Here is a 15,410-nt window from a genome sequence, read left to right on the forward strand (position 1 = left end):
CATGGTACCCTGGAATGGCAGGGAGCCAGGGTGCCATGTCCCCAGGGCAGGGAACGGTGATGTGTTGCTGTGACCTTCAGGCGTGGGACAGCCCAGGTGACGTGCCATTGTTTTTTTGGGACAATGAGGAGCTGCAGGGCCATGTCCCCTGGGGTGCAGGACAGTGTGGAGCCGGGGTGATGCCACCCTGGGGGACAGGACAGTGGGGAGCCAGGGCGATGCTGCCTTGGGGTGTAGGACAGCAAGGACTCAGACTGATGTCCCCCTGGGCTCAGGTGATGTCACCCTGGGGGACAGGACGCTTGGGAGCTGGGGTGATGCCACCCTGGGGTGCAGGAGAGCGGGAAGTTGGGGTGACACCAGCTGGGGGAGAGGATGATGGGGAGCCGGGGTGATGCCGCTCTGGAGTGCGGGGCAGCAGGGAGTCAGGGTGATGTCCCCGGGGGGTGCAGAATGATGGGAACTGAGGTGATGTCACCCTGGGGGACAGGACTGTTGGGAGCTGGGGTGATGCCACCTCGGGATGTGCGATGACAGGAACTGTGATGATGCCACCTGGGGGGATGGGACATTGAAGAGCCGGGTGATGCCACCCTGAGGTGTGGGACAGTGGGGACCATGGTTGTGCCACCCTGGGGGACAGGACAGCAGCGGGCTGGGGTGATGCCACCCGGGGTTGCAGAACAGTAGGGAGTTGGGATGATGTCCCCTGGGGTGCAGGATGATGGGAACCGAGGTGATGCCACCCGGGGGGTCAGGACATTGGGGACCCAGGGTTACGCTGTCCTGAGGCGCAGGACAACGGGAAGTTGAGGTGATGCCACCGTGGGGGGATATCACAGTAGGGAGCTGAGGTGATGCCACCACGCGGGTGCAGAACAGCGGGGACACGGGGGTGTGCGGGACATCCCAGCAGACCCCCGCAGCTGTCCCCTGTGCCGGGAGGCGTTCCCGGGCGGTGCCGCACAAAGGCCGCCGGTCCCCCCGCCCCGGGGCCTTTCCGCACCCCCGGGGCCGCCCCCGAGGCTCGGCCCAATAAACGCGGCCGCATTTGAACGCGGCGCCTCCCCCGGCTCCGCAACGCTCCGAGCGCTCCGCCAGCCCCGCCGCGGGCACCGGCAGCCGGTGAGGCCGGGACGGGGGCGGCTGCGGTGGAAGGGAAGAAGGGGAAGGGGTAGCACCGAGCCCCGGGTGCGGGGGGAGCGCTGTCCGCCCCGGTCCCTCCTCCGCGGGCGGTGCCGGGGCGCAGCCCGCCCCTTCCCGTCCCTTCCCGGCGGGGCCGGCCGCGTGTGCGGGGCGCCGGGACGGGCCGGCGGGGAAGGGGCGCAGCGGCGAGGTGGGTGCCTGGGGAAGGGGCTCTGGAGGGGAGGGGTGCTGGAGGAAAAGGGGGAAATGCTGGAGGAATGGGATGCTGGAGAGGAGGGGGGGTGCTGGATGCTGGAAGTGGGGGATGCTGGGGGAAGGGGGTGATGGGGATAGGGAGTTCTAGCCAGAGGGTTCGCTGGCGGTTTCAGGGCTGTCTGTGAGTGGGTGCCACGCCAGAGCCCCCAAGGTCCCCTTTGCGCTGGTGGCAGTGGTCCCGCGGGGTGACGGGCACCAGGTGCCGCTCGCCCTCCTGCCAAGGGCACCCCATCCCTGTCCCCGGAGGGATGCTCCAAACGCTGGGAGCGGGTTCTGCACCACTCTCGCCGGGCTGAGTCCTGGAAGCAGCCGGCTGTGGCTGGAGGAATTAATAACAGCAGTTGTTTTGTCATCGGCAAAGCTCTCGCTGTCACCAGGGTGGCAGACAGCATCTGCTGTCTGGCCACCAACCGTGGGCCCGTCTCCCTTGGAGCATCCCTGTCAGGATGGAGCCGGGAAAGCCCAAACCCACAGCCTAGGAGGTTCCGGTGCTGGGATTTTGCTGGCTGGGTGGGTGGGTGATAGTTTGGGGGTGTATCCTGCTCATCTTCCTCATGCGCTCCCCAAAACGGAGCGGAGGGAAGGCGCTGGACGCGGTGTCGCCGTGATTCAGCACAGCCCGGGTTTGTCGGAGCCGGCGCGGGTCTGAGCTCCGCGGGAATTACCGAATCCCTCATTTCCCGGCGCGCGAGGCGTCGCTGGATAAATTACCGGCTCGCTTTGTTTACTTCTGAAATAATCAGCTTTGTGCCTCCACCTTGGGCTTATATCGCACCCGGGGCTCCCCGAGTTACTGCAGAGCGACTCCAGCCCGATTTGCAAAATCAAACCAGATGGGCGCTTTGTTTTTCCTTACGGAGGGAAGGCTGGGAGTGAAAAGCCCTATTACAATGCAAATACCGGGCTGGCGTGAATATTCAAACCGCTGCGCTGCTTTTGAAGCTCTTTACATAAATTTATAGTGCTTTTATACGCCATCGCTGCTCTGCTAATCGGGAGTGGAGCTTGGTTAACAGAATCGCTGCTCTCTGCCAACTTTGGAGGGTCTGGGGGTGTTTTGGGGTGCAGGGGGAGAGGTGGCATTGAGGGGCAGAGGGAAAAGGATGAGCGCGGTCAATGGGGAGGAGGAACCGCCAGCTGTAAGGCTGACTCTGGTGGTGACCCTTGAAGAGCTGGGCGTGCTGTCAAGTGATTTACTGACGTTTAGGTGCTTCATTGTCCTTTTGGGTTTTGTTTTTCCCTTTGCCTTTGGTTTCTCGGTGTGACCCTTTGTGGGGCTGCTGCTCCAAGAGGGGATGGGGTGTTGCAGGGTGGGCTGAGCTGGAAATTGCCCTGACACGATGTGGGGATTTCGGGGTGGACACAGGGACAGGGTGCCGAGCTCTTTCTTCTCTCTGGTGACCAGTGACAGGAACCAGGGAGCGGCTGGAGCTGTGTTGGGGGGGGGGTTTAGGTCGGATATTAGGAAAAGGTTCTTCCCCCAGAGGGTGCTGGGCCCTGCCCAGGCTCCCCAGGGAATGGGCACGGCCCCGAGGCTGCCAGAGCTGCAGGAGTGTTTGGACAGCGCTGCCAGGGATGCCCAGGGTGGGGTTGTTGGGGTGTCTGTGCAGGGCCAGGGGTTGGATCCATGATCCTTGTAGGTCCCTTCCAGCTCAGGTCATTCCATGATTCAGCAGAGCCGCTGAGCTGCAGCTGTGATGGATGAGATGGTTCATTAGGGGCAGGGGATAATGAGTGTGAGACAGCCTCAGTTCTGGCTTTCCAGCAAGGGCTCAATAGTCTGGTTTTGGTGGCTGCTGGGCATCTCATAGAAACCCCAGCATTAAAAACTGGGGTCCTGGTGGGTTTTGCCAGCTGTGTTCACATCAGCCCGGTTGTCACAAGTGCAGTGGGAAGGGAAAGTTGCTTTAAAGTGCCCGAGTGTGGCTGTGTTCCCCAGGACAGGGGGGACACTCTGGAGCAGTGACATCCCAGGGAGTGGGCGCTTGTGTTTTGGAGATGACCACAGGATGCTGCCCTGCTGAGTAATTACTGCTAATTGCCAGGCCCTGGTTTGAGGCGAGGCATTTAAGAGCAGCAGCAAAAACAACGTTTTCCTCACTGTCCCTTGGAGGTGATGACTTCCAGGTGATGGAGGGCAGCTTGGGATAAGGACAAGGTACCCATAGCCCTGGTTGGTGATGCAGCCCATGGGGGCATCCGGGCAGAGCAGCCTCAAAATCTCCCTCTTGTGCAGCAGCAAATGTGATTTTGTGTTGGTCCAGGGGAAGGGGGTTGGCATGAGGTGGCCTTTAAGGTCCCTTCCAACCTAAATAATTCTGGGATTCTATAATTCATACTGTTTTCAGACCCCTTCCCCCCTCCCCCCCCCAAAAAAAAGTAATTGTCCTAATTGTGGTGGTTTTACCTGCTGATGCCATTGATTGACCAGGTAATCTGTGTCTTCATTAGCTCCAGGCTAAAGTTGATATTGATTCCAGGCACTTAATATGCGAAGCGGTAATTACTGTTTAAGCCTATATTGTTTGAGTTAAATTTAGCTGAGAATTCAGTCCTATCAGGCCCCTACATTGTGTGCTGTGAAGGTTATCTGGCTCTCAGGAGGGGGGTGGATTTAAAGGCAGGAAAGAAATGCCGGTGAAAACTTCCTCTTCTCATCATCTCGGAGCTCTTTGCTTCCCCGGGCTTGTAATAAGGAGAACAGAAACAAGGAATAATGTGGTGGTGACTCTCCTAAATCCGTACTTTTCAGCGCTGTCTGCTCAAGCTGGTCATTCTGGGGGGACTTGAGACAACACAGAAGGCCAGCAATAAATCTGAACAAAGTGATGCCCTGAGCAGGGACCGGCCCCTCTCCTCCTCGCGGGGGACCGGGGAGCCCCCGCTCAGCTGCTGCCCGCCTGCCCCTATTATCCCGGCCGCCCTCCTGCATCTCAGCTGCTGGCCCATCTGGAACAGAGATGAAAGGCCGGGCTTTAATTCGGGCTTTGTGTGCCTCTGGTTTGTCCCCCTCCCCTCTGAGCCCCTTCCCCGCCGCCAGTCGCCCGTCACGGGTGCTGGAGGTGGCCGCGCACGCCGGGGCTCCGATGCCGCTGACCTCATTATTTTGACTGCTGGGCGATGCCAGGCGGCCTCGCCAGCTCCTCAGGTAGGAGGCTCGGGTGGTTTTTTCCCCCGCCGTGGAAGCGCTGCTGAATAATTCAGGCGGGAGGAGGCATCTTGGGTCACCTTGCGCAGCCGGCTGCGTGCGGGAGCCGCCTGCCTAAGATGGAGGTTGTGCAGGATTGCGGGATCGCCGGGCTGCCGGCAGCTCCCTGCGCTGACTGACTGCAGGTAGGCACCGGCCTTGGCCCGCTCTGCTCCTTCCTGATGGTTTCAGTGCTGGGAAGCAGAAAAATCCCTTCCCCAGGCTGTGCGGGGCTGCTTGTGTCTCTCTGAGCTCCGGCCGTCCCTCGCCGTGGGGATGCGTGAGGCTGCCACAGCCGTGGTGCCCTCGCCAAAAGCTCACCTGGGCTGCAGGGCGGGGGTGGTGCGAGGTAGGGACCACGCACCTGATGCTCTTTTCCTTTGGGGATTGTGTTTTTATTGCTGGTTTTATGGGCTCCCCGATGCTGGACTTGCCCAGGATGCGTTTTTGGGGCTCTCTGCTGGTGTGGCACTGAGAGGGGTGATCCCAGTGCTCCAGCAGCAGGGATGCTCGGGGATGTATTGGGAGGTGGCATTTAGCTCTCTGCACTAACTGCGGAAACTGGTTCTGGCAGTGTAGCAGTAGGGTCAGGTGCTGGAGACATCTCTGGGGGGGCAGGAGGTGGCTGACCCTGAAGATAAGAGGTTCAAAAATGCTTGGGAAGCTCTGTGGGTTGGAGTCATCTTTGCTGGAGGCTTGGCTGTGAGTTTTGGGGCCGCTGGAATGTGCAGACAGGGCTCCCTGACACTGGGATCTGGCCCTGTGGGTGCAGGTGGGAAATGGGGTTGCCAGTGTGGGAATGGAAACGAGTTTGTTGCCTTCCTCCTGCTCGCAGGCACCTGAGTTTTTGGGTGCTGCCTCCTCGTCTGTGCCCCAGGTCGAATGTGTCTGTGCCCTCCCTCCTCCCCACAGAGCTTGGGCACCGTGAGAAATCAGCTCAAGAGGGATCTGGAGGGGAAAAAATGGGACAGGGAGGATGTGAGGCTCAGGTGGAGGGATTGTGTCCACTCTCTGGAGTGTCCATGGCCATCCTTGTGTGTGGCAGTGCAGGAGGGACAGCCTGGCTGGGCTGTGCCTGTCCCCTGGGCTCTGGTGCAGGACACCAGAAGGATTTTGGCTGTCCCCATGCTGGGCTCAGCTCTGCTCTGGGTTTGCTGCCTGTCAGCAGGGTTTGACCTGAAATACCTGAGGGGGAGCAGCACAGGGAGTGCTTGGCAGCTGGACGTGATCATGGAGTTTTTATGCAACCTAAGGCATTCCACGATCCCATCTTTGTTGCAGGGGGTTGTGTTGTGCTCATGGAGGGGGTGGGCAGGGTGCCTGGCTGGCCTGAAGGGTTTGGGTTGGGGTCTCGTGCCCTCCCCTCCTCAGTCAGAGCCCCTTGCTCTGCTCCCTGCAGCTGCTGAGCTGTGCTGCCGGGCTGCTTGTTGATCTCCTCACCAAAGCATCACCTGCAACACCTGAGGATCGGTGGAGCTCAAGGGAACGATTTCCCCCTGCAGCACCTCAGCTGCTCCAGCTGAGCCAAATGAGCTGCTCCTGGAGTTGGGAACGTGCCACATGGGGCTGGCCCAGCCACCTGGGCTGTCCCCTCCCCAGGGCTTGGCTCTGCGGGCTTTTTCCCCTCGGTCTTTCTGCTGTGTTACTTCTTCCCCCAGTGGGATGGGAGAGGCAGGAGCAGTGGGGGAGCATCAATGCAACCAGACACGTCCCCAAACAGCCTCGTGGGCAGCTCCTGTCCCAGCCCTTGGGGTTTTCTGCTGTCCCATGCCACCGATGGTCACCTGCCCCGTCTCTTCCCGCAGGTGAGCGTGGCAGGCTATGGGATGGATGAAGCTGAGCAGGACCAGTATGAAGCTCGCCTCAAGGAGCTCTTCGACAGCTTCGACAGCACAGGCACGGGGTCCCTGGGGCAGGAGGAGCTCACTGACCTCTGCCACATGCTGCACCTGGAGGAGGTGGCCCCGGCACTGCAGCAGACGCTCCTCCAAGGAAACCTCCTAGGCAGGGTAAGGATCTGGGGAGGTGAAAGGGGGAGGGCTGAGGAAGCAGGCAGCACCTGTGTGCATGGAATGGCCTTGGGAAGAGACTGATGTCTATAATTTGTGTATGTCCAATGTTCCTGGGGCTCTGGCGCTGCAGGACCTGTGGGGTCCGGTCTGTTCAGCGGGGTGGGCACAGGGCAACTTCTAAGAGGAGAATTGGTGATAACAGGGAAGGGAGCTGCTATGTCTGCCCTCACTGGAGGTGGTCTGAAACTCAGAAACCACCACTTTAGGCTGAGCCTCGTGCTTTCCCAGTATCCAAGGCCAGAGCAAGTGCCAGGTCCTGGCTGTCCTCGTGCCAGCGCTCGGCTCACGCAGCGCCCGTGCCCCCAGCAGCCGTTCCTGGTGCTGCTGGCCTGGGTCACCTCCCCAAACCAGCTCACCAGGTGCTTGACAAACTCTGAGCCACTTGGGATGTGACAAGGACCTAAATCCAGGGCTTGAGCCTGTGATTTACACTGGCTTAAGCTGTAGTTAGACCGGTGGGGCCATGTGCAGTCACGCACATTTTTCTAAGATGGAAAATATTGTCCCGCTCAGGCAGTCACTGTCTGAGCCACCTTTGCTCACGTTACCTGGTGTTGGTGGCTTCCCAAAGCCCTTTTTCAGTTGTGGTTGTCCCTTTATGGAGTTAAATGCCAGGGCATTGAGCAGAAGCTGCTTGCCCTTGGGGGGATCTCTGCATTCAGCCTGGATGTCCTTGTGCTCTGCATTAGGTCTTTCCCGGCACGATGTGCTCAGACTGCATTAGATCCTTCCCTGGAAATCGCCCTGAAATCCCATCACTGCTCATTAAAATCAGAAAAATGTGGAACAGGGCAGCCAGGGCTCTCAACAGACAAGCAGCCATCGCAACTCCAATTTCCAATCAAACTGCAGTTTTCACAAACAAAATGATTCGTTTAACGAACAAAGGAATTTTTCCTTTTTCCTCCTCTTCCTCGCCTGCCCTGGGGCCATAGCTCTTCTGCTGACAGTGAGTGGTGCAGGAGCTGGAGCAGGGATGGGTCCAGGCAGAGGTTGCTGACCTTTGGAGTTGCAGTGTGGCATTTTCTGGAGCACCAGAGACTTTCTGTGCTGCTCTGTCATCTTGAGCAGCCAGCATTCAGATGCTGTTATCAAAGAATCATGGAATGGGTTGGGTTGGAAGGACCTTAAAGATCATCCAGTTCCAACCCCCTGCCATGGGCAGGGACACCTCCCACTATCCCAGGCTGCTCCAAGCCCCATCCAACCTGGCCTGGAACGTTTCCAGGCATCCAGGGGCAGCCACAACTTCTCTGGGCACCCTGAGCCAGGGCCTCACCACCCTCACAGCCAGGAATTCCTTCCCAATATTGAATTTTAGTCTATTTTCCTTCAGTTTAAAGCCATTTCCCCTTATCCTATCACCTGGCTTTGCCACTTGTGGGATGGTAGCATAGAAAGAGAGGAAGGGCAGATGTGGCTGTCACAAAACCCCCCCCTGTTAAAGCACCCCGAGTGCTGGGTCACCCTCACCCCATCCCAACCCGGAGCTCCATCCCTGTAGGCTATCCCAGGGCACGAGGCATCCTGTTTTATTTCATCCCCTCCTTTGTCTTTGGGGATGGTTCTCCCTTCCATCCTGCCACTCCAGCCTCAGGATAATCTTTGTCTGCTGCCTCTGCTCCCATCTCCCCGGTGCTCGTGCTCGTTGGCAGCAGCAATGGCCCATGTCTGAGCATGAGCCACATTTAACAGCCCTCGGATCCTTGGGGTTTCCTAGGAAGCTCATGGGGAGAACAGCACAAACATGTTGCTCCCTGAGCACAGACTTCTTGCACCTGCCCCGCCAGCTCCTCGCCGCAGATGGTCCCAGCCTTTGTTTGCCTGCACTTCCAGGGGCCGGGATTTATGGCAGGGCACTGGGGAGGGGGCAGCGGGGGAAGGTTTTGTCTGCTCAGGGGCAGCTCGGTGGGGCCACGTGCTTGCCTTTGTGCCGGGGGCTCTGCTCCAGGGATGAATGTTCCGGGATCACAGAATCACGGAATGGTTTGGGTTGGAAGGGGACTTTAAAGATCACCTCGTTCCAAGCTCCCGCCCTGGGTGGGGACTGGGAGCTGAGCTGGCATCCGGAGAGGGGCTGGATGTGCAGCCTCCCCCGTGATGGTTTGGGGGTTAATGGGGTCTGGTGTGGGGGTGTAAATCCTGCCCTGACTCGTGGCCAAACCCCTGCAGAACTTTTCCTCATAGGATTGTGTGCAGAGGTGATGCTCTCAGCAATTCCCGGGATTCCTCAGGAAGGCTGTTTCCTCTCACCCTTGATGGCAGCAGTGAGGGGATGGGTGTGGGTATGCCCGTGTGTCTGCCCTCTCTGTGCCCTTTAATCAGCAGCAAACTGGAGGTGTCCTGGGGACAGTGCTCGTGGGCCTGGGTGATGTGTGGGGATGGGAATAGTCCCTGGAAGTCAGACCCTATCCCTGGAAGCATCCAAGGCCAGGTTGGACGGGGCTTGGAGCACCCTGGGATGGTGGAAGGTGTCCCTGCCCATGGTAGGGGGTGGAATGGGCTGAGCTTTAAGCTCCCTTCCAACCAAACCGTGCTGGGATTCTGTGGAGTTGGGCACCTCTGGGCCCTGTGCAGGGACTGTCCTTGGCACTGTCCTTGAGCAGGGATGGGGAGCTCAGGTTTCACCTGCACCGCTGCATTGGCAGCCTGCAGCAAGGACGCCGTGGCCTGGGGTTTCACTTGTCAGCTCCCTTCAGTGCCACGGCTCGTGACCTCTTGCAAAATATCCTCACCCTGTGCCCGCAGTGACGCCGTTCCCCTTAATGCACTGTGGGGTTTCGCATGCCAGGCTTGGGTGCAAGGCTGCCCTGTTCTGATGTTCCTGCAAGATTGGCCTGTTAGGACCCGAGGGAACAGCTGGAGCTGTGTCAGGGAAGGTTTAGGTTGGATATCAGGGAAAGGTTGTTCCCCAGAGGGTGCTGGGCACTGCCCAGGCTCCCCAGGGAATGGGCACGGCCCCGAGGCTGCCAGAGCTCCAGGAGCGTTTGGACAGCGCTCTCAGGGATGCCCAGGGTGGGATTGTTGGGGTGTGTGTGCAGGGCCTGGAGCTGGACCCCATAATCCTTGTGGATCAGGATATTCTATGATTCTGCATCTCCCCCCACTAGACGTGTCCCTCTGCAACCTTCTGGCTGCCTCTGCTGGAAGGAGTTTACAGACAGGGGCAGAGCTTTGGGAATGGGATTGTGGTTGAGATCAAGGCCAGGGAAGCTGGAAGGAGCTGCTGCTGCCGGCCTGTCCCGGCTGTGCCAAGAGCTTTGCATGGCAGGGACACAGCGGGGAGCAGCAGGTACCTTGGCACAGGCACACAGCTCTTTCTAGTGCTAATCAGTCACGGCTTCAGAGGGAGCCGGCTGTGCAGAGGCGTCGGGATTTCTCGGAGGACCTGGGGTTGCTCGGCAGCCACAGCTTTGGTTGGTCCCTGATTGCCGTGGGGAGGCTGGGCTGGGCTGGCAGTGCCTCTCTGTTGGTGCATTTGTCTTGTTTGCCTCTGATTTACTCATTCTGGGAAAATTCGCCTCGCTGGGGACTCGACCTGGCTCTGCAGTGCTGGTCTGGCTGTGGGGTTAGCAGGGATGTGTGTGCTGTCCCTGATGCTGGGCAGGCACGACAGCACATTGTGCCATCACCTTCCAAAGCCCCCCATTGCCTCCTGACTGGTTGGGATCAGCCCCAAATTGCTGGGAGACCCCCACGAGCAGATCCACAAATTAGCAATACCGAAATAGAATTGTGGAATCAGAGTGGTTTGGGTTGGAAGGGATCTTAAAGCTCATCTTATTCCACACCTACCACTATCCCAGGTTGCTCCAAGCTCATCCAGCCTGGCCTTGGACACTTCCAGGGTTGGGGAACCTGTGCCAGGGCCTCCCCACCCTCACAGGAGGATTTCTGCAGCGTTCGTGGCTTTGCTGCCCCAGGGCTGCCTTGTGCTCAAGCCCAGCTCTAATTTTATCAGTGGTGTTTCTCTAACTCTCTAAGCACTCTCTGTGTGCAGGCACACCACATCCAAGGTCAAACGTGCACCACAGACTGGTTTTGCTGCTTATCTGGTGTCAGGAAAACCTCTGGCCCATCCTGAGGAAAAAATCTCCCCCCTCTGCCAGCTGGGACTCCACCTCCAGAGTGAGGAGGGCATTGGGGAGTGCCCTGTGCCTGTCCCTGTGCTGCTGATTTGCATTTGAAATCCTGCTGTGCAGCACAGGAGGATGGCCACATCCTGCTCCACAGCCTGAGCTTCCACGGGCTCCTTTGGATGCCGTGCTCGAGGTGAAATCACAGTGTGGCCACAGGGCCGGGCCCCTCTGTCCCTGTGCAGCTGAAAAGGGCTCAGCTCTTCCTCCTCCCTGCTCCTCGTTAGTGCAGACACGACTTATGGGGCTCATTATGCAGAGCAGGTGATGTCAGAGTGGCACTGCACACCTGCCCAGGTGGTTTGACTTTATTCAATTCCATGGGGTTGCGTGAGGGATGCAAAGTGGATTTTGTTTTCTTGCTGCTGTGAGGTCCCATCCAAGGCTCTGCCTGCTATCACAGTTCCCTTCCTGAGAGGATCCCATGGGGAGGGAACCTGTAATTCGAACACCCTCATCTTTTATTCATCCTCATTTAGTCTAAATGTCAAGTTTGGTTGGGTTTTTTTTTTAATGGGGGAAATTCTCCTATCTCTGTAAACTGTCCCTTTTGAAGTACACCAGGGTCTGGGAAGGGATGGCAGCAATTAGTATTCAGAGGAAAGCATTCCTGATGAGCTTCTCTGCTGAACACAGTTTTTAATTGTGTTTAAAAAACATGTTTAAAAATGTTGAAAGCCTCAGGGGTGATTGGCAGGACCTGAGCTGTGGCATGAGGTGCTCACCTGTGACCCCCTCCCTGCCAGGGAGCTTGTTGGCCTTTTTTTGAGCTGCCTAGATCCTAAGAAAACACTGGGGAACTTCAAACCTGAACTTTGCTGCTGGTTCCTCCCCCAACAGTGTGAAAAATCCCTCTGACTGCAGCTCTGGCTTCATCCTCTGCCAGCCAGAGCAGCCTCACTGGAGGCTCTGCATTTCTTTAAATACAAAATCTCTTGTTCCATGCTGAAGATTCTTCCAAGATTTTTTTAGCCAAAAGAGACGGTGGCAGCCAGCTCTGCCTCGCCACTGACCCATGTCAAATAGCTTCTCCAGCTGTCCCTGGGTTTCCTTGTCCCCCACGGCTGGAATTGCTGACATTCCCCGGCACGGCTGTGGAGGATGCTGCAGCCTCTCTGTGACTGTTCCTGCCCGGAGGCAGGAGGCTTTCCAGGAAGGCACAGATGGAAAAAAAGGAGGGGAAAAAACCCCCTCAGTGGTGGGATCATCCCTCTGTTTTTCCCAGCTCCACTCCAGGCCTGCTATTCCTGGTCCAGCCCTTGTGGAAGGAGCTGGGGTGGGGCTACCCCGGAAAGGGAGGGATTTTTCTGCCATCCACATTGGGAAGTGGTTTTTGAAGCTTAATTAGGGCAGTGGAGCATTTCCACAGTGGAATATCTCATCCCTGGTCAGGAATGGTCTCACTGTAGGAGCCACTGACCTTGGCCAGGTCACTTCAAGTGATGGAGATGCTCCCTGCTCCTTTGGCTGTTGTTTCAGGGTTTTGCTTGATGTAAAAACCCAACCAGTGGATGAAATCTGTGGCTTTGGGTCCTTCTGTGGTAGCAGTGATTCTGCCCATGTGCCCAGAGGTGCTGGCTGTGTCTTCATGTCCCTTGCTGTCACTTCTCCAGGGTTCCTTTGTGCCCCTTGCCAAGGCCATTGGCACAGGGGCAGTGATCTGAGCAATTCCCACTGCTGCCCATCTTCCTGCTGGATTATTGGCCTCATATTTAACTCCCTGCACCAGCTGATTTTCTCTTTTCTTCCTTTTTTTCCCCACAGGTCCACTTTGATCAGTTTAAAGAAGCACTTATCCTCATCTTATCCAGAACCCTGTCAAATGAAGAACACTTCCAAGAACCAGGTAAATACTGAAATTACCTAAACCAGTACATTTTCATTGGCAAAGCAGTTGTGGGTGGCTCTCACAGAGGAATTTAGAAGAGAAAGTGCTTTTTAGGTGCTGCCATCCAAGCAGAAAAGGCTGATCTTGGGAGAAAGGGGAGTTCAGGTCTGTTGCGGAGCCTGAACAAAAGTGTTTTCAGAGCCACTGGGTATCTTATCCCATCCCCAGGATCTAAATGCCCAGAGAGGCACAGGGTGGCTGTGAGCAGACAGCTGCACCACACTTCAGATGCTCAGGATGTCTCATGGCTGTGACATGGGCTCAGGTCTCTCCATCCCACACCACTCCTGGTGGCCAGGGATGCTTTAGGAGCAGGGAGTTGTGGCCAGGCAGTCGAAGAGTTGGTTTCCTGCTCCTGCTGGGGCTTTTTCCCAGCTGGGGCTGGTGTTGTTTTTTATTTTTTTAAAGTCCATTCTGTTTCCTTGTGTCTGAGATGAGCTGGGTGTAGGAAGCTTCTCTGTATTTCTCCCAGGAAACAGGCAGGCTGCTCCAGAGGTGTTCCTGAACAAGTGAAGCCCCTGAGAAACCAGGCTGGGGCTGGGCAGAGAATTCCAGAATGGCTTGAGTGGGAAGGGACCTTCAAGCCCATCTCATTCCATGCCCCTGCCATGGGCAGGGACACCTTCCACTGTCCCAGGTTGCTCCAAGTCCCATCCAACCTGGCTTTGAACACTTCCAGGGGTCCAGGGGCAGTGCTGTGAATCCTCAGTGTCCCGGTTTTTCCTTGCTTTGTTCCAGTGTGCCTTGAAAATGTGGCTTTTTAGGCTTTCCTTGGCAGGAAATACAGTTGCAGCTTCAATGTTTTCCCCCCTTCAGGGACTGGGAGCACTGGGAGCTGTGGTGAGGGCTGAGCCCCTGCAGCTCCAGCTGGTATCACACCTGTATGTAAATCCCTAATCCTGTCTTTGGAGCAGCAGGGGAGTGAAATCCCCCAAGGAGAAAACAGCTTAGCAAAGGGGGGGGAGAGAGGAGCTCCAGGTTTCCTCTCCTGGAGCATCCCACTCTCGGGAGAGCAGCCTGCCAGCAAAATTACAACTTTCCCCTTTAAATAGGCTGCAAAAACCACAGGGTTGAAGAGCTGTGATTGATGGATTATTTTTATTTTCCACCTCTCGTTTCCAAAGCTCTTAATGCTTCGAGAGGGGTGATGGCAGCTCTTGCACCCGGCATTCCTTAATGGAATTTCCAAGTGCAGGTCAGGACGTGCTCAGGAGCTGGCACAGGGCAGGAGGCAACCCCAGCACCCTAGTGAGCCAGAACTAATCCAGCATTCTGCATTTATGGGGGAATCATATGGCTGAGAAGCTCCAGCTTGATTGAAATGTAAATAAATCTTCCAGAAACGGCTAAATTTGGGGTTATTGCAGGGGAAATTACAAGTGGAGCTGGAGAGCCCTCCTTGGGGACACGTTTGTCAGCTGGGGTTGGAGTGGCAGGAAATCAAAGGGCATGGGGTGCAGGTAGGGAGCCAGAGCCAGGCAGGCCTGGGAGGCATTTTATTTTTAATGCGTTTTGACAGGTTGGTTAACGCCAAAGTCTTTGCTTCTTTTAATTTAGATCAAACTGGAGATTTGGAGAACAAGCTGCTTTGTGCTGTTGGTGTCAAACTGTCAGGGAGTGTGGAAATGCTGGTGTTCCAGCCCGCCCCAGGCTTGGGACAAATTGAGTTAAGAGCTCTAAATCATATCATTTAAATGAAAATTTAATTTGGCGGGGGGGATTGGAGTGGGGGGAGATTTGCAGGCTGTTTGCTGCGTCTGGGGAGTTTGCTCTGGAAGGGAGAGGCTGTGTGCAGTGAAGCCGTGGTTTTATCCAGGGATTTGGGTGATGGGAAGGTCACTGGGGAGCACTGGAGGGCTCGGGGGTTTGGTCTGTGTGACATGGCCGAGGGGATCCCACATCCTTGTCCCCATGGATGCTCCCAGCTCAAGGAGCCAGGGGGTGACAGGAAGGACACAGTTGTTGGAGCGAGTCCAGAGGAGGCACAGAGGGATGGATGCAGCCCCTCTGCTGTGAGGAAAGGCTGAGAGAAGTGGGGTTGTTCAGGCTGGAGAAGAGAAGCTTACAGCCCCTTCCAGTACCTGTAGGCAGCCAAAAAGAAACATGGAAAGGGATTATTCACAAGAGCCTGGAGGGACAGGACAGGGAATGGCTTCCCACTGCCAGAGGGCAGGGATGGATGGGATATTGGGAAGGAATTCTGTGCTGTGAGGGTGGGCAGGCCCTGGCACAGGGTGCCCAGAGCAGCTGGGGCTGCCCCTGGATCCCTGGAAGTGTCCAAGGCCAGGCTGGACACTGGGGCTTGGAGCAGCCTGGGATAGTGGGAGGTGTCCCTGCCCATGGCAGGGGTGGAAGGAGATGATTTTTAAGGTCCCTTCCACCCAAACTGATCCTGTGACGGGGCTCTGGGGTCACAGCAGGACCCAGGGGCTGGGGACAAGGAACCAAAAGTGCTGCAGTTCCTGCAGAAGCAGCCGATGGGGTTTCCTCATTTCGGGAGGAAGCGGCAGCTGGGAGCAGTGCTCAGGCTTGCAGAGAGCAGCTGATATATTTATATATTTATAAATTTATATATTTATATATTTGTATATTTATATATTATTTTTTTCTTCTTGGCAAAGAGGCTAAATTCCCTTTGCAAAGGGAAGACTGGCAGGGAAGATGGTGCTGCAGGCGCTCTGCCTGGGGAGCAGCCCTGGAAACCAAGGCAGGCAGAGCTCCAGTGC

The 15,410-nt window shown here is 56.8% G+C and overlaps 1 protein-coding gene across 12 annotated transcripts in view; it reads left to right on the forward strand.

The window, feature by feature from the left end:
• Nucleotides 1–1,042: 1,042 nt before the first annotated feature.
• Nucleotides 1,043–15,410, forward strand: part of NIN (ninein) — a 59,531-nt gene continuing 45,163 nt past the window's right edge. For 9 of the 12 annotated variants that reach the window (XM_042047352.1, XM_042047356.1, XM_042047355.1 and 6 more), the window contains exons 1-3: nt 1,236–1,336; nt 6,394–6,597; nt 12,561–12,642. In XM_042047352.1, coding sequence (XP_041903286.1) covers nt 6,415–6,597; nt 12,561–12,642 — 265 coding nt within the window. In that variant the 5' untranslated portion in view covers nt 1,236–1,336; nt 6,394–6,414. Of the gene's footprint in view, nt 1,126–1,235; nt 1,337–3,904; nt 4,735–6,393; nt 6,598–12,560; nt 12,643–15,410 lie in introns of those variants that run through there. The other 3 variants (XM_042047353.1, XM_042047364.1, XM_042047354.1) reach the window with 3 other exon arrangements.

This window comes from Corvus kubaryi, unplaced genomic scaffold, assembly GCF_017639235.1.
Source record: "Corvus kubaryi isolate FWS band 111438036 unplaced genomic scaffold, C.kubaryi_AGA036_p1.0 66, whole genome shotgun sequence".
NCBI classification, from domain to species: Eukaryota; Metazoa; Chordata; class Aves; order Passeriformes; family Corvidae; genus Corvus; species Corvus kubaryi.